Source organism: Bison bison, unplaced genomic scaffold, assembly GCF_000754665.1.
Source record: "Bison bison bison isolate TAMUID 2011002044 unplaced genomic scaffold, Bison_UMD1.0 scf7180017864304, whole genome shotgun sequence".
Taxonomy (NCBI): Eukaryota; Metazoa; Chordata; class Mammalia; order Artiodactyla; family Bovidae; genus Bison; species Bison bison.
Genome location: NW_011494876.1, coordinates 8,208,713 through 8,233,592, shown reverse-complemented (window position 1 = coordinate 8,233,592; position 24,880 = coordinate 8,208,713). Strand labels below are relative to the sequence as shown.

At 43.6% G+C, this 24,880-nt stretch overlaps 2 protein-coding genes across 28 annotated transcripts in view; one reads left to right on the top strand and one right to left on the bottom strand.

The window, feature by feature from the left end:
- Nucleotides 1-9,596, top strand: part of KCTD6 (potassium channel tetramerization domain containing 6) — a 48,635-nt gene extending 39,039 nt beyond the window's left edge. For 10 of the 15 annotated variants that reach the window (XM_010851583.1, XM_010851578.1, XM_010851573.1 and 7 more), the window contains 2 exons: nucleotides 6,756-6,825; nucleotides 8,191-9,596. In XM_010851583.1, the coding sequence (XP_010849885.1) occupies nucleotides 6,799-6,825; nucleotides 8,191-8,877 (714 nt within the window). In that variant the 5' untranslated portion in view covers nucleotides 6,756-6,798 and the 3' untranslated portion in view covers nucleotides 8,878-9,596. Of the gene's footprint in view, nucleotides 1-32; nucleotides 2,031-3,273; nucleotides 3,955-6,755; nucleotides 6,826-8,190 lie in introns of those variants that run through there. The other 5 variants (XM_010851581.1, XM_010851572.1, XM_010851585.1 and 2 more) reach the window with 5 other exon arrangements.
- A 2,849-nt stretch (nucleotides 9,597-12,445) lies between these two features.
- Nucleotides 12,446-24,880, bottom strand: part of ACOX2 (acyl-CoA oxidase 2, branched chain) — a 31,009-nt gene continuing 18,574 nt past the window's right edge. For all 13 annotated transcript variants that reach the window (XM_010851558.1, XM_010851562.1, XM_010851560.1 and 10 more), the window contains 3 exons: nucleotides 24,557-24,774; nucleotides 16,680-16,812; nucleotides 12,446-12,789 (listed from right to left, as the gene is read on the bottom strand). In XM_010851558.1, coding sequence (XP_010849860.1) covers nucleotides 12,727-12,789; nucleotides 16,680-16,812; nucleotides 24,557-24,774 — 414 coding nt within the window. In that variant the 3' untranslated portion in view covers nucleotides 12,446-12,726. The remainder of the gene's footprint in view (nucleotides 12,790-16,679; nucleotides 16,813-24,556; nucleotides 24,775-24,880) is intronic.

Genomic DNA, 24,880 nt, shown 5'->3' with positions numbered 1-24,880 from the left:
GGGCGGAGGATCCGGGGCCTGCCCCGCTGGGACTTGCGGGTTCGGCGGACCCGGGTTCAGGGCTCGGGTGCGCGCCCCATGCCCGGGCCCCAAGTCTCTCCCGTCCCACGCCCGGGGCCCGGGTCGGGGTGGGGGACTCTGCCAGTGGGCAGCAGTGAAGCCGGGACGGGAGCACCTCGAGGTTTGCTGGAAAATGATTGATTGTGGGTGGTGCTTATTGGCTACAGTTTACCTTATTTTAAAGCCTCCGGCAGGACTTCTGAACCCTGCCGTAGGGAATTTTTCTGCCCCAAAGAGAGACTGACCGCAGCTGAGTTCTTAATGCCCAGATTTGTGTGTGCCAGGGCATTTTTAATGCTGGACGTCAGAGGTGATAAATGGCCATGGTAATGAGGAGCCCCTGAAGCACCTGCCGGGCTGTCAGTGGTGGAGGCTGTGTCTGAGGGGTGGGACTCGAGAAACGAAGCAGAGATCCTTTTTGGATATTGTGCTGAAGTTATCATGTTTCTGCAACTATACCAGTTATAGAACAAGTTGGATACTTCCAGTTTTAGGGCTTTGTGATGGAAGACGTTTGAGTGCCAAGAGACCCGAGGTAACTTGGTTTGGCTAAGAGCGTTTGGGGTAGCCTGAGCGTGTCTTACCTTTTCCCTTGGCATGTTCATTTTCTTTGCTGTCACAAACGCCCGAGTATATGAACGATTCCAAGATAGGAAAGAAGGGAGGGGACAGCGTTTAGCACAGGGCTGAGCCCAGGACTGAGATGCTTTCAAATAAACAGATGTGTAGCTAGGAAAAGGAAAATCTCTTTTTTAACTTGCATGGTTGGTAGGTTGAGACAACTTGCTCTTTGGTCAGACCATACTAGTACTTCATTTTGCATAACATCATAAATATTAAGAATTGAGTGGTGAGGACTACCATAGATGCTGTTTCTAAGGTTCATGTCATTTAAATTTTAATTTGTTGCAGCTTAAAGCATTACTGCATAAAGAAATTCTAGGGTGAATCTGTGAATCACTGAACGTGTCTTGGATTCTGATATTTGGAGTCTATTTAAAATGGAATCCAGATATTTATTTGGATTTGGCTTTGCCTTGGACATAATCCTGAGTCATGCTTTAGAGTTCCTTCCTTCTGTGACGAAGAGTTCAGGCGTCTGGTGGTCTCTGTGAAAGCCAGATGCTCTCTTTACCTGTGGTTCTCCCTTGTGGTGCTCCAGGAAAAGGAGGACTGATGAGGGAGACTGGAAGCACATTAAGTGCCCTCCTCTTCCATACTTGCCCGGTCTCCATGCCCAGGCTCAGAATTGCTTGTGTTCACTCGCAGGTTTCTCAATTAACCACAGAAACTGTATGTATGGTACTGCCACTAGCATTTTCACACTTGCCAGTTTACCCATAACTGTGGGTAAGTGATCTCACTTATTTTTTCTCCAAGCAGCAGCTGGGCAATACAGAGTGATTTACTCTGGGTCTTATAATTAGTAATGAAGCCAAGCTGGCTTAAGGATCCTCACCTGTGGCTTCTTCTCTCTCTCCTGCTCTGGCCTGCCCGTGACCTCAGACCCCAAGCTCCGGTCTGTCACCCTATAGGCCAGGTGTTGCCTCTGTGCTGTGCTTAAGTGGTACTGTTCTTTTGGGAATGTGGTATTGTTCTGTTTTATCTTACAGAAATTAAGGTAAGAGGAATGGTATGGTTTTGTGACTATTTGTGGTAGCTCTTCAGTAGGAAAAGTCACTTTTAACTTACAGCACCTTTTTTGTAGACCACATGGAGAGAGCAGAGAGAAAAAAGGATTCGTTTTTGGATGAAATGATCTGTTTGTGTAGTGGTTGTGGTCAAGCATCACCTAACACCATAATCATATTCTCCTTCTGTGCCTGGCTACTTAAGCCAGCCTGTATGTGAATGTTAACCCCAAAGACTCCTTTAGATGTTGCGGAACTAGTTACTATAAAAAGTATTTCACTTTCAAAAACTCCCACATTTCAAGAACAGAGAAATTCAGCACAAAGGTGATTTTGAAGGTATGTATAGATGGAATTTCTTGAGTTGTCTCTTCTGAATGCTAGCCACAAAGATTTCAGTAGAAAGGCATTTTAAAAGGGCTACCTGGAAACTTAGGGAAGGAAATAGTGATGTGTTTATTATTTATTCAAGTTTGGAGGTGTGTATTGCAATGTGTAAGTTATTATGTAGGATAGGAGCAGGAGTTTTATTCCAGAGAATTCTTAGTCTGTAGCAGAAATGATAAGCCCAGAATATGTGTGCTAAATTAGTTCATCATAACCACGAACCCTGTAATTGAGTTCTGCTGTGGTAAGGAAAATGAGTTTCAGGGGTTCTTAAGTTATTCTTTAAGTCATTCACTTGTTGAATTGTGTGTTTTTCACATTTGCTAATGTAGAAAATTGTTAACAGTTTTTTTTAAGGCTTCCATAAATTCTTGAGTTTGTGTTTTCCTTAACATAATTATCTGCTAACACTACACTGTCAGAATTTATATATTAGTCATAATTAACCTTTGAAGTTGCATCTGGGTGAATTTTCAGAACTGCTGTACTTCCTTTGGGAACAGTCTGCTGGTTGTTACCACACGTATTTTATTTGCACCAAAGGTCAGATCTTTTCAGGTGAACTTGATTTTACAGGGTCAGAAGTCTTTGAATTTTTGTGTTTGGTTGCATTCATTGTTTTTTAAAACAAGTTTTAGTAAGGCAGGTCACTATAAAGGAAAGATGTTTTTCATTGGTACCTTCATGATCTCCATTCCTGTCTGTTTTTCTGAAATATTAGGGGTGTGTTCCTCAAATAAGACAGGCACATTTGATGCCCATTTCAAGAGCTTCCTTCTGCTGTCTGTCTCGTGGTCCTTCAATTTCTCATTAAGTCCTCCACTGCTGAGTGCCAGAAGGGAGAGAAGATGAAAAGCAAATGAATCATTTCTAATTGTTAACGGCTCCGGAAAATGACTTAGTAGAAGAGATTGAAGCTATTCTGGAAATTCTTTTGCACTGTGTTTTATTTCATTCATCTGCATTGTCTCTAAGATGGTCCTGCTGCTGCTGCTGCTAAGTCGCTTCAGTCATGTCCGACTCTGTGCGACCCAATGGACGGCAGCCCACCAGGCACCCCTGTCCCTGGGATTCTCCAGGCAAGAACACTGGAGTGGGTTGCCATTTCCTTCTCCAATGCATGAAAGTGAAAAGTGAAAGTGAAGTCGCTCAGTCGTGTCCGACCCTCAGCGACCCCATGGACTGCAGCCTACCAGGCTCCTCCATCCATGGGATTTTCCAGGCAAGAGTACTGGAATGGGGTGCTATTGCCTTCTCCTAACAGTCATCAGTTCAGAGGTTGATTATCCGGCTATTGGTTGACCAGGAATGTCCTTGCTTTTTTTGTTTGTGCTGTATCTGAGCATCTCTACAGAGGATGTTTAGAAGTAAGGCATAGAGATAAAATGTAAATTAATCATTACTATTTTTCCTGCTCTATAGCTCTTAGGTGAACATTTTCATTTTGAGGGTACAGTTTAGTAGTTGTTGAAAGTGACTGATAGTAACTTCATCTTATTTTGATGTATCTTATACAGGAATGAAGGGAGGCTTTTGGGTACTTTTTAAAGAAACATGGACTTATGTAGATCTCCATAATTACTTGCCTTTTGCTGTAGAACAGATTCAGGAGCATCATCTAACTGTGTGTGTGTGTGATTGCCCAAAAAGCTATCTTGTTTTGATTTAGCAGTAAAAAAAAGAAAGGATTAATAGTGGACGGTCCTTGCATAACAGCCGTGACTTTGATGATACGTGTTTCTTCGTTTGTTTTTTACTTGTCTTTGGTCTCCTTTTTTTCTTTTTTGGCATCTCCGATGTCTTATTCAACTGTTTGGATATTCGCAGAGTGGAGTTGTTTAAGATCGAAGATAGCAGTCTCGAATCACACTGGACAGTAGGTCCTTGCTATTTTGCTTCAAGGGAATTTTACAAATCCATGATAACTGCTCACTTTGGCTGAGTTACTGTTATATTTGTAAATAAACCTTTACTAGGTGGATAGCATTAATAGATGGCTGTTAGGGGTTTTTAAGTTAATCCTTTGGATTTCTCATTTCTTGGATATTATTCTTTAAGTTTCTGTTGGAGGAAGAGGTTTGTGGAAAGATTTGGACTAAGAATCAGAAAACCCCAACTCCTGTTCAGTTACTTTCTAGCCATGGGCCCTTGAGCAAGTCTCTTAAAGTGCCTCTTTGTTACATCTCCGAAAGTGGAAAGTGAAATTCACTTAGTCGTGTCTGACTCTTTATGATCCCATGGACTATAAGGTCTGTGGAGTTCTCCAGACCAGAACACTGGAGTAGGTAGCCTTTCCCTTCTCCAGGGGATCTTCCCAACCCAGGGATTGAACCCACGTTTCCCCGCATTGCAGGCAGAAACTTTACCAGCTGAGCCATGAGGGAACCCCAAGAATACTGTAGTGGGTAGCCTATCCCTTCTCCAGGGGATCTTCCCAGCCCAGGAATCGAACCGGGGTCCCTTGCATCGCAGGCAGATTCTTTATCAGCCGAGCCACCAGGGAAGCATCTCCACTGCTACTGCTAAGTCACTTCAGTCATGTCCGACTTTGTGTGACCCCATAGACGGCAGCCCACCAGGCTCCCCTGTCCCTGGGATTCTCCAGGCAAGAACACTGGAGTGGGTTGCCATTTCCTTCTCCAATGCATGAAAGTGAAAAGTGAAAGTGAAGTCGCTCAGTCGTGTCCGACTCTCAGCGACCCCTTGGACTGCAGCCTACCAGGCTCCTCCATCCATGGGATTTTCCAGGCAAGAGTCCTGGAGTGGGGTGCCATTGCGTTCTCCGAATTATTCACATTCTGCTTACTATATCAGGGATGTTGTAGAGGAGCCCTCAGCCCTTTACTTAAATTGTTTCTTTATTCTAGAATCCCCTTTCAGGTTGTCCAAACATTCCTGCTGAGTTCCACTGAGACGAGCCCTTCCCCAAAGTCCTCCGTTTTCATGTTTGGCGTTCTCGCTGGCTCCCACAGCTCTCTGCCGGTCCATCTTTTATATGGGACCTTCGAATTCTGTACTTGAGTTGTTGCGTGTGGCCCTTCTTCATAGACTGAAAGCCCCACCGGGGCAAGGACCATACTTTCCTGTTTCTGTGTATGTGGATTGCACACAGGCCCCCCACCTCCCCTTCTACCCTCCAGTGAATGTTGGTCGACTGAATTATTTTTGAGGCTGCCAGTAATGAACCCTTTGGGTGATGGGAGAAGGCCAGAGGTGGGCATCTTAGCAGAACTTTTGGGTGACTGACCTTTTAAATCACTCAGTTGTTCCATCTGTTGATCTGTCTGTTGCATCAGTAACTGAATTAGGTGCACATAATACAAATTGGTAAAAACCTGTTTCTTGGTTCTCTTAAAATTCTGTTGTTGAAGTCAGTCAGAGGAATGAGAGATTGTCATCGCAACCCTGCATTTGATGTTTGCTCCATTTCTCACCCTATAGCATGTGGAGCCCTACCTATTCCCAGCTGCTGAGTGTGGAGAATAAAAACTGACCGCACAGTTGTCTGGTTTACATTTTAGCTTGTTTGCTTTGAAGAATTTGCAAGGTAGAGAAATGGATGCTTGAGGCTCTGATTTCAGCCCCTGCTGTGCTATGCAAATGTTCTCTACATGCCTGAGTGACCTTTTGAGAAAGAGCCTTTGTGATCTTCTGCAGCCAGGGCCTGTTCTGGGAATTAGTGTGCCAGATTCCTCTAAAAGTGGGAAAAATGAATCCGTTAAAAAAACAAGACCAAACAAACAAACAAACAGTGCTTTTCCTGGTTAAATACCCTTAAGTCCATGTTTCTTATTGTCTCTTGCCAAAGCTTTTGAAATTTGCCCTGGAGTTTGCATTGCTGGGAGGTTTGGGGATTAATGTGTGTGAAGGAGAACGGACTGAAGCAGTTCAGGAGCTGAGAAACTGTTTAAGTGCTTTTAAATTGTAGATAAAAATAAAATAAAAATGGCATCATGAATATCTGGGTGTTTATCAATGTCTTCAGGCTGTCCCTTCCTAAGTGCCAGCCTAGTGACTCTCATGATAGATTGGTAAGGTTCTTTTCTGCCCCAAATTGTGCTCTAATGGTTCGGCATTTAACTTGTTTTGTATTTGTTTTGATTATTGTAGAAAATGAAATGTAATTAGGTTTTCTGTGTTACAGCAGAGCTACGTTTCTGGTGTATTTCTCTTGGAAGGAGATGCTAGTGTCTTGGAGTTTTTAATGGTTTTTAATGCTTTTACTAAGATGTTTAGTTTATGTAGCTGAAATGCTTATGAAAAAGAGTTTACTGTTTCCCTCTGTTAACCTTTTTGATAAGGATCGTCATAGTTTTGTACCAGATAAGGTTGTAGGGTTAATCATAATGTTCTCCTGCAGGAATTCTAAAAATTGAATTTTCAGAGAAGACAGGTAGAATTTTAATAACTGGTTTACTCCCTAGACTCTCTACCTTCCTCTCAAAGTTTAGGATAACTCTTTCCTCTGTATAAACATTTGCCAGTCTCTTAGGTACCCATTGTGGTAAGGATGTCGGGGGACCCCAGAAGACCTTTGGGAAATTGTTTCTCCCCTAGATCTTTGCCTTAGAACAAAGATGAGTGTTTCTCTGGTGTTTGGCCTGCTGTTGGGTGAGAAACCTGTCTTCTGTTTTCATAGTGATATGCACTGTCTCATGTCTTTTTCTCTTCCCCAAGTTTCCCTGGAACCTGGGCTCCCCGAGACGCAGCACTGGAGCAGATGGATAATGGAGACTGGGGCTATATGGTGAGAGGCTTTTGAGGATGCGTTCTGAAGGCTGGCAAATTATTCCTGTGTGTCTTTTCTCGCTTCATATGTATTCTTAGGTATAATGCATCTCAATGAGAATGGAACTTACGAAGGGTACAACCCTTCCCTCCCCCGCAATTAGTTCCTGTGTATTTTTGGGTGTTTTAACTTTGGTGTTTTTAAGTAAGCGAGCTCAGCGTGGACTCTCCATGTAACTTGTAATAATCACTGTGTTTTTGGTCTTAAAGTATCTTTCTCTTAAGACGCTTGCTTCGTAGAGTACTGACTGGTAAATGAGTGTGCGGTGGGTGACAGTCGGCAGGCCGTTTTCCTGTGGTGGGAGGTTAATGGTTGAGAGCCACTTGCCCGCTGGTACTTTTCTTTTGCATGTGCATGTGTCTTCCTATGTTTTTTTTTTTCCTTTGGTAAGAAATCTTTTATTTGCATATTACCTGTCTTTACCTGTCTTGCTTTATTTCTTAAGTATGGTTTTAAAAGCCAAAGGTATGTATTATTTAGAGAAGCTTGCTTTTCAAAATTAAAGGTCAGATTGTGACATTAATGTTACAAAAGTGATTATACTATCAGATTATGAAATTTGAAAGCTGCTCTTAGCCTTTGGGTATGTGAGAACCCACTCCAGTCTTCTTGCCTTGAAAATCCAATGGACAGGAGCCTGGCGGGCTGCAGTCAGTGGAGTTGCAAGGAGTTGGACATGACTTAGAGACTGAAAAACAACAAAATATATGAGATTGTTTTGACCAAACTGTGTATTTTAAGTTAGTATTTGGCACTATGTCTTCCATGAAAAGTTGAGATTAAGTCCACACAAACTTTTATTTTTAAAATTTCATCTTAAAAAAAAATTTCATCTTTTCCCTTCTTGAGGGGGAAAAGACAAAAATACTGAAAATAGGTATCTTTATGTTATTCAATCATTTATATTGTTTTATGTTAAATTGAATTAAGAAACATAGAAGTTTTGTTTTTTTTTTTTAAACTGGGGAGAAAATGAGTATATTTTAAGTTTCTCTTCCTCTTCCCATAATATACTCTAACCTGAAAACCTCTAGACCCTGGGCCTGAAATTACATGGCTTCGGAAGTCATGCCCTCCTTTTTCAGTGTAAGGCTCTGAAGCGGTGGACATAGCTCTTTTTTCTGTTGGAAGTGAATGTTCGATCCCTTCATCTGGGTGGGTTTCTCACTGAAACTAAAGCTGTTTTGCATCAGTGACTTGCTGGATGTGCTGTAGCCTGAATCTTTCGCTTTGCTTGTTGCCACTACTTTTCTTAATTGGTCAAAGTTAGGATTTAAGAAAAATTTATTTTCAGATGACTGATCATGTTTTAAACAATTTCAGATGACTGACCCAGTCACGTTAAATGTAGGTGGACACTTGTACACGACATCGCTCACCACATTGACGCGTTACCCGGATTCCATGCTTGGAGCCATGTTTGGGGGGGACTTCCCCACAGCTCGAGACCCTCAAGGCAATTACTTCATTGATCGAGATGGACCTCTTTTCCGATATGTCCTCAACTTCTTAAGAACTTCAGAGCTGACCTTACCCCTGGATTTTAAGGAATTTGATCTGCTTCGGAAAGAAGCAGACTTTTATCAGATTGAGCCCTTGATTCAGTGTCTCAATGACCCCAAGCCTTTGTATCCTGTGGATACTTTTGAAGAAGTCGTGGAGTTATCTAGTACCCGGAAGCTTTCTAAGTACTCCAATCCGGTAGCTGTCATCATAACCCAGTTAACCATTACCACCAAGGTTCATTCCTTACTAGAAGGCATATCAAACTATTTTACGAAGTGGAATAAGCACATGATGGACACCAGAGATTGCCAGGTGTCCTTTACTTTCGGACCCTGTGATTATCACCAGGAAGTCTCTCTCCGCGTCCACCTGATGGAGTACATTACAAAACAGGGTTTCACGATCCGCAACACCCGAGTGCACCACATGAGTGAGCGGGCCAACGAGAACACGGTGGAGCACAACTGGACTTTCTGCAGGCTGGCCCGGAAGACGGACGACTGACCTCAGCCCTGGGGGAGGTTCCTGGAAGTGGACTTCCCAGGACATCCAAGAGGCTGACTTTTTTTTTTTTAAATCACAGTGTGAGATTTTTTTTTTAATATTTGTATTTATTTGAAGGCATTGGGGACCAGAAGGAAGTACTCCTCTATATTTTGTTCCCTTCACCCCAAGTGTGCATGTGCCTGTTCCGAGCCTCCAAATTTTTTTTTTTTTTTAATGCAAAGAAGTCTGAAAATCATTATGGTCTATAATGATTTAACAAAGCTTTTTTTTTTTTTTGCAGTGCTAAAATGATTTCTGATTAAATAGCCCCTAAATCAACTAGAAGGCTAAAAATGCAGGAGTGAAAGAATAAACAGAGTACTCATGATGCCTTGGGGAAAAATCAGAACATCATGTAGACATCATGTAGGGTGACCTAGTTTTCAGACCAATAAGCAGTATTGTAATATTAAAGGAAAACTATTCCAATCATATAAAAGTACTTGTTAAGTACTGCTTTTTACAGTTATGACAACTGTTTCTTTCTATGCATATAAATCAAGCAACCAAATATCTGTAGCCATGGAGATGTCTGACTAGAAATATTTATATTGGATTCTGAATACAAAACGTCCCTGTGGTAGAAATCTTAACATCTTATGCCTGGTGCAGTATAATTGTCAAGTGGTACTGTCTACCAGAAAAAAAAAAAAAAAACAATAAAAATTGAAATATGAGAATTAGGTGTGTATTGGTTGATTATTGTTAAGGGGGGAAATCTTAATCCTTGTCTAAAAGGTGAATTGTTTTATGTCCTAATAAATACTGCCTATAGCATGTTTGTATTTGATTCAGAAGGACCCAGTGGGAGCTTCAGGGTGCAGTTTATGGAATTCTACTGTGCTGTCGAGTCAGGAATTGATGAAATTACTAGTTTAGTTTAAAACAGCGCATAGTTGGACAGCGAACGTACAGCTTGACAATTTTTTTTCCAGTAGGACTTATTTTGAAGATCATAGATTTTTCTCCGGTTGTCATTGCTCTGTGACCCTTGTTCTAGCTTTGTATTGAGCACAGGGACAAACCGACTCGAGCCATTTTATTCTCACGTATTAATGGTGACCCATGAATGCAATTTATTATTAAGATTAACTTTCTGAGGAGAAGGAAACTGGAGTGAACGAAGGATCTAGAACAGTTGGAGATACGGTGTACTTTTATTTATTTCACTGTAGTCTTATTTTGCATAGTTCATTTGATTCTGTTTCTTGGAAGTTGCTCACAGGAAGGATTATGTTAACTATAGTGAAACTTCCTAGTTTACTAGAACACCTTTTAAAAGACAGTTCAGAAATTTTCCTGTTGTCTAAGGGAGGAGTAGAGTTCCGAGGCTGTGCACCCCAGACTCCCTTTTCTTCTCTGAGAAGATTCTGAAATTCTCGTCTTTAAAAGGAGGATGAGAACACTGTCTTACATCCGTGTTTGCCCACTTCGTTCTGAAAATTTAAGGTTTGACAAGTGACCAATATCTAGAAACCTGTAATTACCCCCATTTTCACCGTTTTCAAACTAAAATCCCTTAACGTTAACTATTGGTAGGTGGCTGTGGTTTCATAAGTATGAGGTTATCATTTTAGAAAATTGTCTCCTACTTCAAATTGATTAGGGGTTACCTAAAAAACAAACAACAAGGAAAGGAACAGCTTAGCCAGTCAATGCATTGTTAACAGAGGTGAATGAAAGATAAAATTAATTTGGACTGAAAACTGGTATGAAGTATGACTATTAGTTGTTCCAGGGTTTTAAGAGTTAAACGTTTATGAGGCCTCTCCCTTGTCCAGATTACTGGAGATAAGTTTGCTTTTGGTAAATTTTCTAAGATTTATGTTATTAACGATTAAATGATTATATGAGTATATTAGGAAAAGTAGCCTGCTGAGGTTTTTTGCCATTTGTTTGATAATATTTAATTTTGAGTGTGTTAACTTGGGCAGTTGAAAATGATGTGAAAAATGTAGCGTGGTTATATTTGGATAATTTGAGACAGTTATGTCTTTTATGAAATTTTTAATGATTTTTATTGTAGAAGAGTTGATTTTTAAACATTTATGTTGTATCCCTAGGGCTGTTTTTTTTCTTTTCAGTTTTTAAATTTAAGTATAGTTGACATACAATATTGTGTTGATTTCAGGTGTACTACATGGTGATTGGACATTCATATTCATTATGAATCGATCAATCACGGTAAATCTGGGGACCATGTGTCACCAGTCTCCACAGTGTTGCTGACTGTACTCCCTGTGGTATCCGTTACATCCTGTGACTTATTTTATAACTGAAAGTTTGTGCCTTCTAATCTTTCACCTGTGTCCTACCTCCCCAACAACCACTGCTGTATCTTTGAGTCTCTTTCTGTTTTGTTTGCTCATTTTTTTTTTTTTGATAGAATTTAATAGAATTGAAATTATATGGCCTTTGTCTGTCTTTTGTCTGATTTATTTTACGTGGCCTAGTACTCTCTAGGACCGTTCATGCTCTTGTAGATGGTACAATCTCATTCTTTTTTACGGCTGAGTAATATCGCTGTTTATGTACACCATAATTTCTTTGTCCGTTCATGTGTTGGACTCTTAGATGGTTCCCATATCTTTGCTGTCGTAAATAATGCTGCAGTGACTATAGGTGTACACAGGTATCGTTCAAGTTAGTGTTCTTGTTTTCTTTGGGCACATACTCAGAAGTGGAATTGCTGGACTGCATCATAGCTCTATTTTTAACTTTTTGAGGAACCTCCATACTGTTTTCCACAGTGGTTGCACCAACTTACACTCCCCTCCAACGGTGCACAAGTGTTTTCCTTTCTCCATATCCTTGCCAGTACTTGTTATTTATTACCTTAAAAAATTTTTTTTAATTTATTTTTAAAGTATTTATTTATTTGGCTGTGCTGGGTCTTACTTGTGGCATGTGGGATCTAGTTCCCTGACCAGAGATCGAACCCCTGCCCCCTTGAGCTGGAAGCAGAGTCTTGGCCACTGGACCATGAGGGAAGTCCCTATTTCTTATCTTTTTAGTGACAACCATTCTGATTGGCGTGAGGTGATTGACATTTTATTTAGACTATGGCAAGTATATACACTTTTAGAAGAGGATTGTTTATGTGCGTGTGTGTGTGTATCAGAGAAGGCGATGGCACCCCACTCCATCACTCTTGCCTGGAAAATCCAATGGGCGGAGGAGCCTGGTAGGCTGCAGTCCATGGGGTCTCGAAGAGTCTGACACGACTGAGCGACTTCACTTTCACTTTTCGCTTTCACGGAATGGAGAAGGAAATGGCAACCCGCTCCAGTGTTCTTGCCTGGAGAATCCCAGGAACGGGGGAGCCTGGTGGGCTGCCGTCTATGGGGTTGCACAGAGTTGGACACGACTGAAGCGACTTAGCAGCAGTGTGTGTGTGTGTTTTCTTTTAAGCCCTGGGATGAATAAATGTGTGCTGTGACAACACAAGTGATAACTAATAGATCTGTTGGCTTTTGCTAGATCTAAAGCAAAACCCTGGGATTTCACAAAACAGATGCTACAAATGGATAGTGCTTTGTTTTTAATTGTGGGAAATTTCAAACATTCAGAAGTAGAATAGTGTAAACACCCACGTACCCATTGAACAGCTTTAACAATGATTCACTCCCCCTGTTTCTTCCCCTGGATTATTTTGGAATAAATCAGATATTTCACATGCTTCAGACTGTCTCTGAAGGATAATGATTCTTTTAAACAATACGTGCATGTGTAGTTGTAGATTTTAAGGACACCTGCGCCGTAGCATGACGAGCACACGGTGCTGCCTCTCCAGTGCTGCGGGTCATCTCAGAGCCTGGCTCTCCGGCCTTGTAATAGTGGTCTTATATATTTCTCATAGGCAGGGTTCCCCTGTGAGTAGAAAGAAGTGCATTATTAAAACAGACTTTTTCTGCCAGGATTAATGACTTTCACTTTCACATTAAGTTTGTAATTTCAAAACAGTAATGTTACATAAGATTCTTAATTTTTAAATGTGTTTTTAAAATCCATTTTGTGATGAACATATGGGGAAACATTTTTTTCCAAAGGGCATCCTTCCTTTTCTCATGCAGATTTCAAATTGTGGATGCAGGTGGCCAATTAAAAAAACACAGCTTACCATTTTGCTTTGGGGATTTAATACAAATAAAAGGCTTGACTCTTTGAAATTGAGCACATTAACCAAAAAACAAGAAACCAGAAGGTGGAATGAAATAAGCAGCGTTCTGTGTCAGAATTGGGTGTTCTTAATATACCTTGTTCTCTCTCTCTAAAAATATTCATCTATTTATTATTTTTTGGCCCCATTGCACAGCACGTGGGATCTTAGTGCCCGACCAGGGATCGAACCTGTGCTCCCTGCGTTGGGAGTGTGGAGTAGTCTTAACCACTGGACCACAGGGAAGTGCCTACCTTATTCTCTAATGTGATGTCTTCATTTCACTGCTCTACCCTCATCTTTTATGATATTGTTTCACTTTTTTGCCTGTCTGAGCTGAAACTGTAAGCTCCCTGATGACAGGGGTTCTCCACTGTGTCCTCAGCACCTAGCATAGCTTCTGGTATACCTCATATGCTCAATAACTATTTGTTAAATGATTGAATGAGCGAATGAATCGGTTGGTGTGTTGAACATCTGGCAACCATTTTAACAGATTTCTACAGTAGAATAATTGGGGGGAGATAGGATTCTTGTTTAGAAATTATCCCCAGTGGTGTCTCTACTGCTTGCATCTATAGGTAATCTCTTAGAGGAGTTCTAGTGGGGAAGGGTTAGGGTCACTGCAGACGGTGACTGCAGCCATGAAATTAAAAGACGCTTACTCCTTGGAAGGAAAGCTATGACCAACCTAGACAGCATATTAAAAAGCAGAGACATTATAAAAAGACATATATAAAGACATTATAAAAAGACATATATAAAAAGACAGACCACAAAGGTCTGTCTAGTCAAGGCTATGGTTTTTCCAGTGGTCATGTATGGATGTGAGAGTTGGACTACAAAGAAAGCTGAGCGCTGAAGAATTGATGCTTTTGAACTGTCGTGTTAGAGAAGACTCTTGAGAGTCCCTTGGACTGCAAGGAGGTCAGTCCTGGGTGTTCACTGGAAGGACTGATGTTAAAGCTGAAACTCCAGTATTTTGGCCACCTCATGTGAAGAGCTGACTCACTTGAAAAGACCCTGATGTTGGGAAAGATTGAAGGCAGGAGGAGAAAGGGACGACAGAGGATGAGATGACTGGATGGCATCACCAATTCAATGGACATGGGTTTGGGTGAACTCTGGGAGTTGGTGATGGACAGGGAGGCCTGGCATGCTGCAGTTCGTGGGGTCACAAAGAGTCGGACAAGAATGAGCGACTGCACTGAACTGAGTGGGAAAGGGGAACAGCCTTTTGCAGTTCATTACAAAGAAACGGGCTTGAGATAGCATCCAAATCAGGGGGAAAGACGGAAGACACCGAGGAGAGAGTAAACCATGAGAGTGCATCCTGCTGTCTGGGTTAGAGCTCAACACTTAACCTCCCCTAGACAGAAGAGATGCTTCCAGTTCTAACACATTTCACTCAGCATAGCATTTTCCTTTTGGTAGGAATGTCAGGAAAATAAATTCCCGTTTGTACTTTTGTGTCTGACGAGGCATATTTCAGAGTAGCTTTCATTTAAATTGATTTGAAATACCTGTAGTGTTCCTTTTTCTGCTAGGGCAAACGAGGGGGGCAAATGTCTCTTTCTGCAGCTTCAAAATTACCTACAGCAGATTAGACAATAACTCTTTAAAAGTGCTATTTTGGTAGTCCGTAGAGGAGCTGCAAATGTAAGATGAGGGGGCTGAATATCGGTAGTCAAACAAGTGTCATTTCAACTAGCTGGAAACAGTCCTTCAAGGTCAGGTGTGAACTCACGTTCCTGAAATCAGCGTGTGAGCAAGAGCCACACTGCTCTCCCTTTCCCCTTTTTAGCGAGGTGAGGTGCACTGGGATGGCGGGAGTGGCGTTACTGTGTGTGCAGCAGGGTCCTTGCCCCCTGTGCAGGTCGCAGAACCATGTTCATTTACTCCGTAATGAAAGCATCTACTCTGGTAGACCCTGGAGTTGGGACGATGAATTCCATCCTTGTTCACAGTCAAGTGGCAGGAGATCGGGGAGGGTGCCTGGGGTGTCGAGCATCCACATCCCTACCCAGTGTGCTGATGCCCTGGGTCAGTGACGCCCCTCACTTAGACAAGCCTGCAGTCATACAGTGTCCAGAGTAAATTCTTTCAAGAAGAAGGGTAGAAACAAGTAAAAGACAGAGAGCCCCCTCTGTTCTTTGGTGAAGATGAGGAACAGGAGAACTGGCATGCTTCCTCGCATTGCTGCTAAAGCAGCTTTGAGCTGGATATGGCAGTGCTCCCTGACAGGTGTTAAGGCAGGGGAGGTTTTTCTCTCAAGCATCAAAGGGCATGTGTGTCTCTTTAGATCACAGGGGCTAATCTAGAGGGATGGGATCGCTGTAGCTCTTTGCCAGGGTTTAAACGTTAGAAAGTAGAGATCTAATCATTAGAAAAAGTAACATAATGTAAGACTGTGCTAACCACTAAATGTACAGTCTTTAGGTAAGTTCTTGATATTTCCTTGCTGAGTTAGAAGGGTGCCTTCCTGGAGACAGGGAAGGACCGAAATGGATTGGCCTTCTATCTGATAAGCTTCTGGGGGGTAACTGGTTGTGGTGCAACTTAAGATAACCATGTTAAATTAAGCTGTGAGGTATGACAGGATGCAGAACGTTAAGAGCAAGTCTAACACCATGCTAAGTGTGAATGGACGCCTGAGAGGTGCCAATTTGATGAGGTGTTAAGACACTTTTTCTGAAATTTGACAGAAGAGGTAAAAAAGTAAGCTTCATCATCTGAATAACACATTTGCAGTATAGAATTCAAAATAGCCTGTTGTGTAGCTATAGAGAGCCTTTGTTTTGATCATCTGTATCAAGTCAGCTATTAAATGTTGGTTTCCCAAATTCTAAATGCAGGATCCATTTCTCTCCTCCAGTTAATGTACCCATTGATTCCTCGAGGCTCACAGCAGAGAGTCTGGGACCCTGGCCCTAGGCTGTTAGTATTTATTGGGTCCTCCGCCGCCTTCTGTTAATGAGTTCTGGTGGTCTCTCCTAGGCCAGCTGGGGATCTTTTCACCGTCACCTATGTACTTGTCATTCACTTGGCTTCCTGGGACACTGATGCACTGCGGCAGCCCCTCTGTCCCTGGGGTGCTGTTCCTTAAAGAGGAAGGAGGGCATCTCTCCCAAGTGGTGAGATCTGAGAGAGACACCCCCCCCCCCAAGCTTCCTGTCCCTCTCAACACCTGCTGTATCAACACTAAACTGAGAGTTAAAAGGCTGAAAATAAGGTGGTTAAATCAGTGCAGCCGTTTGTCTTCTTATTTCTGTTACTTAAACGCCAGCCTGCCTCTCTGTGTGTATGCCCTTGGGTATGTCAAGCTGTGATTTAGAGCTTGGTCCTTCCTCCTAATTCCCTTCACCAAATTCTGAGCAGTGCATTTTGCTGATTACAGTTCAAACTCAGAGACGCTGCCAGGCCACATCCCTGCTCCTGTTTTTTGGTTTTTTTTTGTATTCTTAAAATACTGTAAATAGATATACTATGCCAAGCAATTTCTAACCTAATGGACATCGATTGCCATGGGAAAGCATGGAGGTACAGTCACTGCTTGTTCCCTGCTCTCTTAGGTAATTTATCAAGTGTTCTAGTCAGCTACCTCAGTATTGGTGGGTGACTTCTGAGCCCACTGGAACAGACGTTCATAGGCATGTCCATCATAACAGCCGAGTGCTGAATTTAAACACTGATCCGTGAAGTCAAAAGCATCAGTTAACAAGATAGCATCCTTCCTGAGAGGAAAAAAGAGAGTTTGTGAGTATATTAGATTGCTTGATTCATCTGGAATGGTGAATAATAACATCTAATTAGAAGTTGCACCATTATCCACTTTTTGAACAGCTCAGTTTTAATTTTTTTTGCAAGTTTTAATTTTTGATCAGTTATATAGGCACAGTAGAAAGAGTCAAATAGGTTTTCAAGGCTTGTTATTTAAACTCAGCATATCCCTGCCTCTCACCTCCATTTCTTCCCCCCAGCCCCTAGAGGCAGTCGAAGTTTTACTCTCTTAGCGGCTTTTTAGGGAACTGACCTGAATGCCTCTCAGTGTCTTGTTTGTATTACTACTTCCTGTTCAGTGTTGCTAGATATCATCTGTGCCTGTTACAGAAGATTGGATTTGTTTTAGCACGCCTCTCCTCGCTTGCGCCACCGTGCCCTCCCCATCCCCAGCCTCTGCCTCCTCTCCTTGGTCGTCCTGCCTCCTAGTATAGTTAGTTTCGGCCAGACTAACATTCAGTGCTTACCTTGTAACGGCTGTGTATTCTATATGTTATTATGACTTTAGACGCTCTCTGTTCACAGCTCGGCCGTGCTCCACCAACGCTCTCCTGACACAGGGATCGCTCTCCTGGCCCTTCTGTCATAATTCTTAGTGATTTCACTGTCTGTGTGGATCCTCTAGAACTTGATGCCTCAGTTCCTTGACTCTCCTGCACTGATCTGCAGCCTCCCTCTGACTGCCAGGGTCACACACCCGGGCTCGTCATGCATGTCTTCATTTCACCGTAAGCCCAGCCATTTTCTTTTTCACCGTTTCTTGTCTTTCTAGCTTACTCCCTCTACTGCTCTGACTTCTGTAATTCTCATTTTACCTTTCAGGCAGCAAAATTATTTTCTTTTAACCTATGGAATGAAGTTATTTAAAAACTTGTTTACATGCTTCTCTTCCTTTTTTAGCAGAGGATATGAAATAAAATACATGACTGTTTACACTCTTCCTTAACCCTCATTTCACACGGCATTTGAGGTGCGTGGGATACTGTACTTACTTTAATCCTGGATGGCCTTTCCTCATCATTATGACATGGTTTTCCTACAGGGCTGTTCATAATTCTTTGACACTACTGGCACCTACTGCCTCAAGTCCCCTATCTATGTGAGCTGTCTTTCTTCATCCATCTGAAATTCCATGGTCTGTTATATTCACTCGCTGCAAGATACATTCAACAGGTTTCTTGCTTGTCATACTTGTTCAGCAAAATACCATCCCTTGTTATATCCCGTTTTCCACCGACTTTGTCCCGCACCTTTGTAACAATATATGCCTGAAAAACCAATACTGACTGCCCTGAAGACTCGAGCGGGCCCTGATCGCTGCTTGGCAGTCACTCTTGGTGGCTTGAATTCATTCACTTGTTCATTCTCTTACCTTCTCTCCCACCTGCTCTTTGATCCTCAGATCTGTGGTGCTCACTTGCCCATCTCTCTTAACCTAGGTGACTTTGAGTCCCGTTTCACTGGTGTGAAAATAGAAGTGGTAAGAGGAGTCCACAAGTTCCCAAGCGTGCATGTAAACATACGGGGTTTTCTCTCTGAACAGGTGCACTGTCCTAGTTACCAGCTCCAGCCAGTCCCCCTTGTGCACTGATACCTTCCCCGCTTGCCCAATAGAGCCGTGTTCCAGAAGTCCTCCTGTATTTCCACCGCAATGTCAAAATTCCCGTCTGTACTGGGTCGTGTCCATCGGTGTACAAACAGGCTGCCATTTCTCCCATCTGTATCAAAACACTCATTTGACTCTGTTTCCCTCCCCATCGTCTCACCTGTACCTCGCCTCCCCTTTGTGACAAAACTCCTTGAAAGTGTCCAGCTTCTTTATGCTTACTCTTTCCAGTTGTTCTTGTCTGGCTGTTCTCCTCAGCTAGATTCAGGTTTCCATTCCCTCCACTCCGCTTAAGCAGCTTTTGTCAAGGTCGTCTCCTCCTTGTCTTTGAAGGGTCCTGAGACTCAGTGCCTGGGCCTCTCCTCTTCATACACTCACCCCTCGTGATACTGTCCTTCTGGTGGCTTTAAATACCAACCGCACGCCAGTGGCTTCTGCATTTCTCTCTCCAGCCTCACCTGCTTAACGGTTTACATGATTTCTAGCGGGCTCTTCAAACTTGAGGTATTCAAAAACAGCCTCCTGATCTTCGAGAAATTCTGTCCACCCTACCCAAACCTGGCTCTCCTGTAGCCTTCCCCGTTTACAGTAAATGGTGACTCGGTCCTGGCCCCAAACCTGAGCTCCTCTCGGTCTCTTACTTTCCACGTCGGATCTGTTAGTAAATCTTGTTCTGTCTCAAGAATAAACCCAAACTTGGACCGCTTCCCCCAACCTCCAGTGCTGTCACGCTGGTCCAGTCCGCCAGCATCTCTCACCGGGCTTATTGCGGCCTCCTAACTGGTCTCTCCAGAGAAGGCAATGGCACCCCACTCCAGTACTCTTGCCTGGAAAATCCCATGGACGGAGGAGCCTGGTAGGCTGCAGTCCATGGGGTTGCTAAGAGTCGGACACGACTGAGCAACTTCACTTTCATGCATTGGAAAAGGAAATGGCAACCCACTCCAGTATTCTTGCCTGGAGAATCCCAGGGACGCGGGAGCCTGCTGGACTGCCATCTTTGGGGTTGCACAGAGTTGGACACGACTGAAGCGACGCAGCAGCAGCAGCAGCAACTGGTCTCTCTGCTTTTCACCCCTCCCCAGTCGGTTCCTAACATGGCAACTGGAGTGATCCTTTATATACACACCTCAGATTCCCTCAGATTGCGTGTGTTATGCTCAGAACCACTCACAGCGAAGGGCAGAGTCTTGTCTTTGCCGTGCCCTCCAGCCCCTCCACTGCCCTTGCCAGCACACCCGCAGCTCGCCGACCTCTGCTCTCATTCTCCACCTCAGTCATGCGACTCCAGCTGCTGCGGCCTTTTCTCTTTCCCTGGGTGTACGTGCCGAGCGTGCTCTGCCTGCCAACGTTCGTACTTCTCCCTTGCATGGAGTGTGCTTTTCCCAGCCAGCCACATGCTCCTCCTACCTCCCCACCTTCAGATCTTTCTTCAGATCATCACCATCCCTGGGAGGCCCTCTCTGACCTCCTGAAACTCCGGTCCTCCGTCCCCAGCCGCAGCGTTCCCAATCCCCGGCCCTGTTGTCCTGCCTTTGTAGTGTTTGTGACCGCTGCCTAAATGTTTGGCCTGGTTCATGGGTGTGTGTTGCTTCTCCTCTGGCCTTTTCAGCCTGAAACTCGTATGCTTCATTTGAGGAATGTTTTCTTGCAGTGTTTTATTAATGATTTGCTCCCTTCGGTATTTTCTGTCTTCTCTTTCTAGTCCCATTCTTCAGATGGACAGTTAGAATCAGTGCTCTCACTATTTTTTGTCTTCTGTCCTTTTTCTGTCGTCTTCAGTTTGCTTGCTTTCTATGAGATTTCTGCAGCTTTGTCCTCCGGTCCTTCAGCTGAGCTTCTCATTTTCGCTGTCATTGATTTCACAGAACTCTTTCTGTTGCTCTTCTCTGAATATTACTTCTTAAGAAATGACGTTCTTTTCTGCTTGCCATACGTCCTGTGAACTCTTTGAGGATGTTACTGATCTTTCAAAAAAGTTTTCACCCGGAAGATTCTCTTGTGTCTTTGGAGTTGCCTTGTTCTTGCTTGGTCTCTGTCTTTTATGACGGGTTTTCCTCGAGTGCTGGCAATCCCTGAGTGTCTGGTCATAGCTAAGAGTAGGACAGTCTAGCTGATTACAAGTCTGGTGTACTTGTCAGTGTGGAATTCCCTGTGGGCTGAACTGGGTGGACCATTGGGGAACCCTGGTGTCAGTATCTTCACATCTCTCTTCTTTGGACTGGTCAGATTCTCCAGAGGACCATGATGGCATTTTCCTACAGGACACTGACCTGGCCGCCAGTTTGCTGGGCACTTGTGGGAAAAGGGAGCTTGCCAGGTGGTGCCAGAGGTACAGAACTGCCTGCCAGTGCAGGAGACATAGAGAGGCAGGTTCGATCCCTGGATCGGGAAGATCCCCTGGAGGAGGGCATGGCAACCCACTCCAGTATTCTTGCCTGGAGAATCCCAGGGACAGAGGAACCTGGTGGGCTACAGTCCGCAGGGTCACAGAGAGTCGGACATGACTGAAGCGACTTGGCACGCATGCACATGTGTGGGAAAAGAGGGCTGGGGGAGACGGCTGTCAGCATTAGCCTATAAACATGTCTTCAGGCCCCTGGTTTCTGTAGGGTGGCCCAGTGGTCCTCACCCTCAACTAAGCCTGAGGTCTTCTAGTCTGCAGACCCTCTGCTCAGCCTTTGGCCAGGGTTTGGTCAGGGAAGGTCTTACCCCTGCTCAGAGAGGAGGAGGGGAGCGGGATCCGGCTCCTTCTGAAGTAGACTCCAGCCCACCCTGTCGGTCCTCCCTTCACCCCCGTTGCCAGAGGGACCTGGTGCTGCAGCTCTTGGGTTCTGTGGTGGCCCTTGATGGCTTCTCGGCTTCTGCTACTTTTGGTTTATGATTCAGTGTAATCAGGTCTGCCGAGTCACTGTTTGTCCATCTCCTCTCCAGAGTTCCTGTTTCCCTCTCCTGCACTCTCTCTCTGGGGGTTTATGCCTTTTAACATTTTAAAATTAATTTATTGATGTTTTTAGTAGGGTTTCAGGAGGGAACAGAAGTAAATGTACATGTTCAGTCTGCCATCTTTGCCTAAAAGTGTCACCCCTGGGATTTTAGGACTGTTTAAACCACTAAAAACTGTTTTGGTCGCTAATTACCATGACGCAGAGAGCTGGTTCTTAGTGTCACTTAGAATAGTGTGCCATCCTTCATTTGTCAGCTCAGAAATCTGAGGGTGATGCTGAATAATCAAGGCGTGGAGTGTGGCACAGGACTGTTAAAAGCCTGGAGTCTCTTAGGCTCCTAATTACCCGGCCGCAGTAGGAAGGTTACTTTAGAAACCGTAATGTGAATAAATCCGAGTGTGGGTTTGATGCACGCACATTGTTTGCGTCAGTGCTGTCTTTCTTGTCTGAATTGTAAGTCTCTGGGCCCAAGGGAAGCACTCAGCATGCTGTTGCAAATTAAAAAAAAAAATCATGCTTATCGGTGATCTTTTGTGTTTCATTATCACCAACAGTCAGGGCTAGAACGTTATCATCTTCATGTGCTTTAAATGCCAAGCGTTTCAGAAAGTTAGACACACTTGGGCTTGAAGTGTGCAGTACTCAATTATGCTATTAATGGTTTTAACCACTGGATTCTCTCTATTAGGGACAGTTTCATACCTGGGACATAATTTTACATCTGATATAGTTTTGATAATTTTTGAGTTTCAATTCACTGAGCATCAACTTGGAGTCACAAGTAACATGTTGGATATTGTTCAAAATGAAAAGAAGTTGGTCTAGCTTTTTTTTTTTTAATCTCCTTCATGAATATCTTTTTTTTTTTTTTTTTAAGTTCAACTCTTTATTGGCTGTGCCTTGCCGGATTCGGGATCTCATTTCCCTGACCAGGAGGGATTGAACTTGTGGCTGCTTCCTGCAGTGGAAGCGTGGAGTCCTAACTGCAGGACCATCAGGGAAGTCCCCTTTTCTTTTGTTCTCCTATTCTTGTTGATGGTGTGAACTACTGGAGGTTTTTGGGGAAGAGTCGTACACTTATGCGTCATGCCCTGCGTGGCTTCCAACAAACAAAGCAGGCATCGTCTGTTCTCAGAAAAGCAATGTCACAGATTGTTTCCTTTTCCATCTTATGGACAATGGTTACTAATTAGTAATAATTTCTATTTCTTCCAGTATCCTGGTCTTTTGGGGCTTTGGTTTTCTTAAAGTGATCATTTTGATTATATATAAAGTGACAGGATGAATGTATTGCATTAGTATGTCATGGCGGTCAACTGCACTGCTTATGCTGTCTGTAAAAACTATATTATTGTTGAGCAAAGTCCAGGAGATCATTAAGAACAGCGAAGCCTAGCATGCTGCAGTCCATGCAGTCGCAAAGAGTCAGACACGACTGAGTGACTGGACAACAACAAATTGTTTTACAAGTCAGGACACGAATTACTAGATTTTAAAAATGTCATCTTGAAGCTGAGGGAGTATTAAAGTGAGTTTAGTCAACTAAGCACATTCAACAAAAATAAGGATATATTTGAAATAAACAATAGCTCAGCCTTCATTTTAACATGCAGTTTAAGAGCACGTGCTCTGGAGGTAGATGGGTCCTAGACTGTGCCCTGCCCCTCTTCTGGCTGATTGTGTGACCTTCAACCCTAAGTCCCAGTTTTCTCCCCTTTATAAAGTAGGGAAATTAATAGTATCCACTTCGGAAGCCTATCAGGATTAAATGAGATGATGAATATAGAAGCTTTTGGCATACTGTCTGGTAAACATAAGTGTTCCTTAAGTACTGCTGCTGCTGCTAAGTCGCTTCAGTTGTGTCCAACTCTGTGCGACCCCATAGACGGCAGCCCACCAGGCTCCCCCGTCCCTGGGATTCTCCAGGCAAGAACACTGGAGTGGGTTGCCATTTCCTTCTCCAATGCATGAAAGTGAAAAGTGAAAGTGAAGTCGCTCAGTCGTGTCCGACTCTTCGAGACCCCATGGACTGCAGCCCACCAGGCTCCTCCGACTGGAGTGGGCTGCCATTTCCTTCTCCAATGCATGAAAGTGAAAACTGAAAGTGAAGTCGCTCAGTCGTGTCCGACTCTTCAAGACCCCATGGACTGCAGCCTACCAGGCTCCTCCGTCCATGGGATTTTCCAGGCAAGAATACTGGAGTGGGGTGCCATCACCTTCTCCATCCTTAAGTGCAGTGTCAGACTTTATTTTTTTGGGCTCCAAAATCACCGTAGATGGTGACTGCAGCCATGAAATTAAAAGACACTTGGTCCTTGGAAGAAAAGTTATGACCAACCTAGATAGCATATTACAAAGCAGAGACATTACTTTGCCAACAAAGGTCCGTCTAGTCAAGGCTGTGGTTTTTCCAATGGTCATGTATGGATGTGAGAGTTGGACTGTGAAGAAAGCTGAGCACCAAAGAATTGATGCTTTTGAACTGTGGTGCTGGAGAAGACTCTTGAGAGTCCCTTGGACTGCAAGGAGATCCAACCAGTCCATTCTGAAGGAGATCAGCCCTGGGATTTCTTTGGAAGGAATGATGCTAAAGCTGAAACTCCAGTACTTTGGCCACCTCATGCGAAGAGTTGACTCACTGGAAAAGACTCTGATGCTGGGAGGGCTTAGGGTCAGGAGGAGGAGGAGACGACAGAGGATGAAATGGCTGGATGGCATCACTGACTCGATGGACGTGAGTCTGAGTGAACTCCAGTAGTTTGTGATGGACAGGGAGGCCTGGTGTGCTGCGATTCATGGGGTCACAAAGAGTCAGACACGACTGAGCGACTGAACTGAAGACTAAGTAAGACTCATTAATACTATTCTTGATACACAGTATTAATATGTAGTATGCTTTATTTTATTCATATTCTATGGATTCTATCATTGCCGGATCATGTTAGAGTTTGAGGTAGCTAGATGATTTACTCTGAAACATTTTAGTTGTGATTTTTTTCCCCTTATTTTTTCCCCTTTCTTAATCCATAGTGTGTCCAGGACTGTTGCTGCTTTTGCCAGACCCCCATTTAGCAAGAATTTTGGAGCTGAAGGTTTTGGTGTTTGAAATGAACAGAGGGTTGAGGGTGAAGGGCAGCCACTCACCGGATGAAGGGGAGCAGGTCCAGGTAGGCTTTTCTCGCCATGTCTATTTGGGCACCAGACAGGAAGCCGTCATGGAGGAAGTCACCCGCGTTAGTCAGGATGCCATGTAGGGCATAGAGGTCAGAGAGGCGTTTGAGCACCTGGTGAATCGCTGGCTGGCTTTCCAGTTTCTCCAGAGCTTCTGTGAAAATCTTCACAGTGACATAGTAGAGGTGCGCCTACAAAGATGCAGAGATGCGTTAACCTCTGATTTCTGCCTCCACAAATCATCCCGGAAGCTTGGCAAGACTGCTGGAAGAAGGTTGCTGTGGCCGTGTGTTTCCC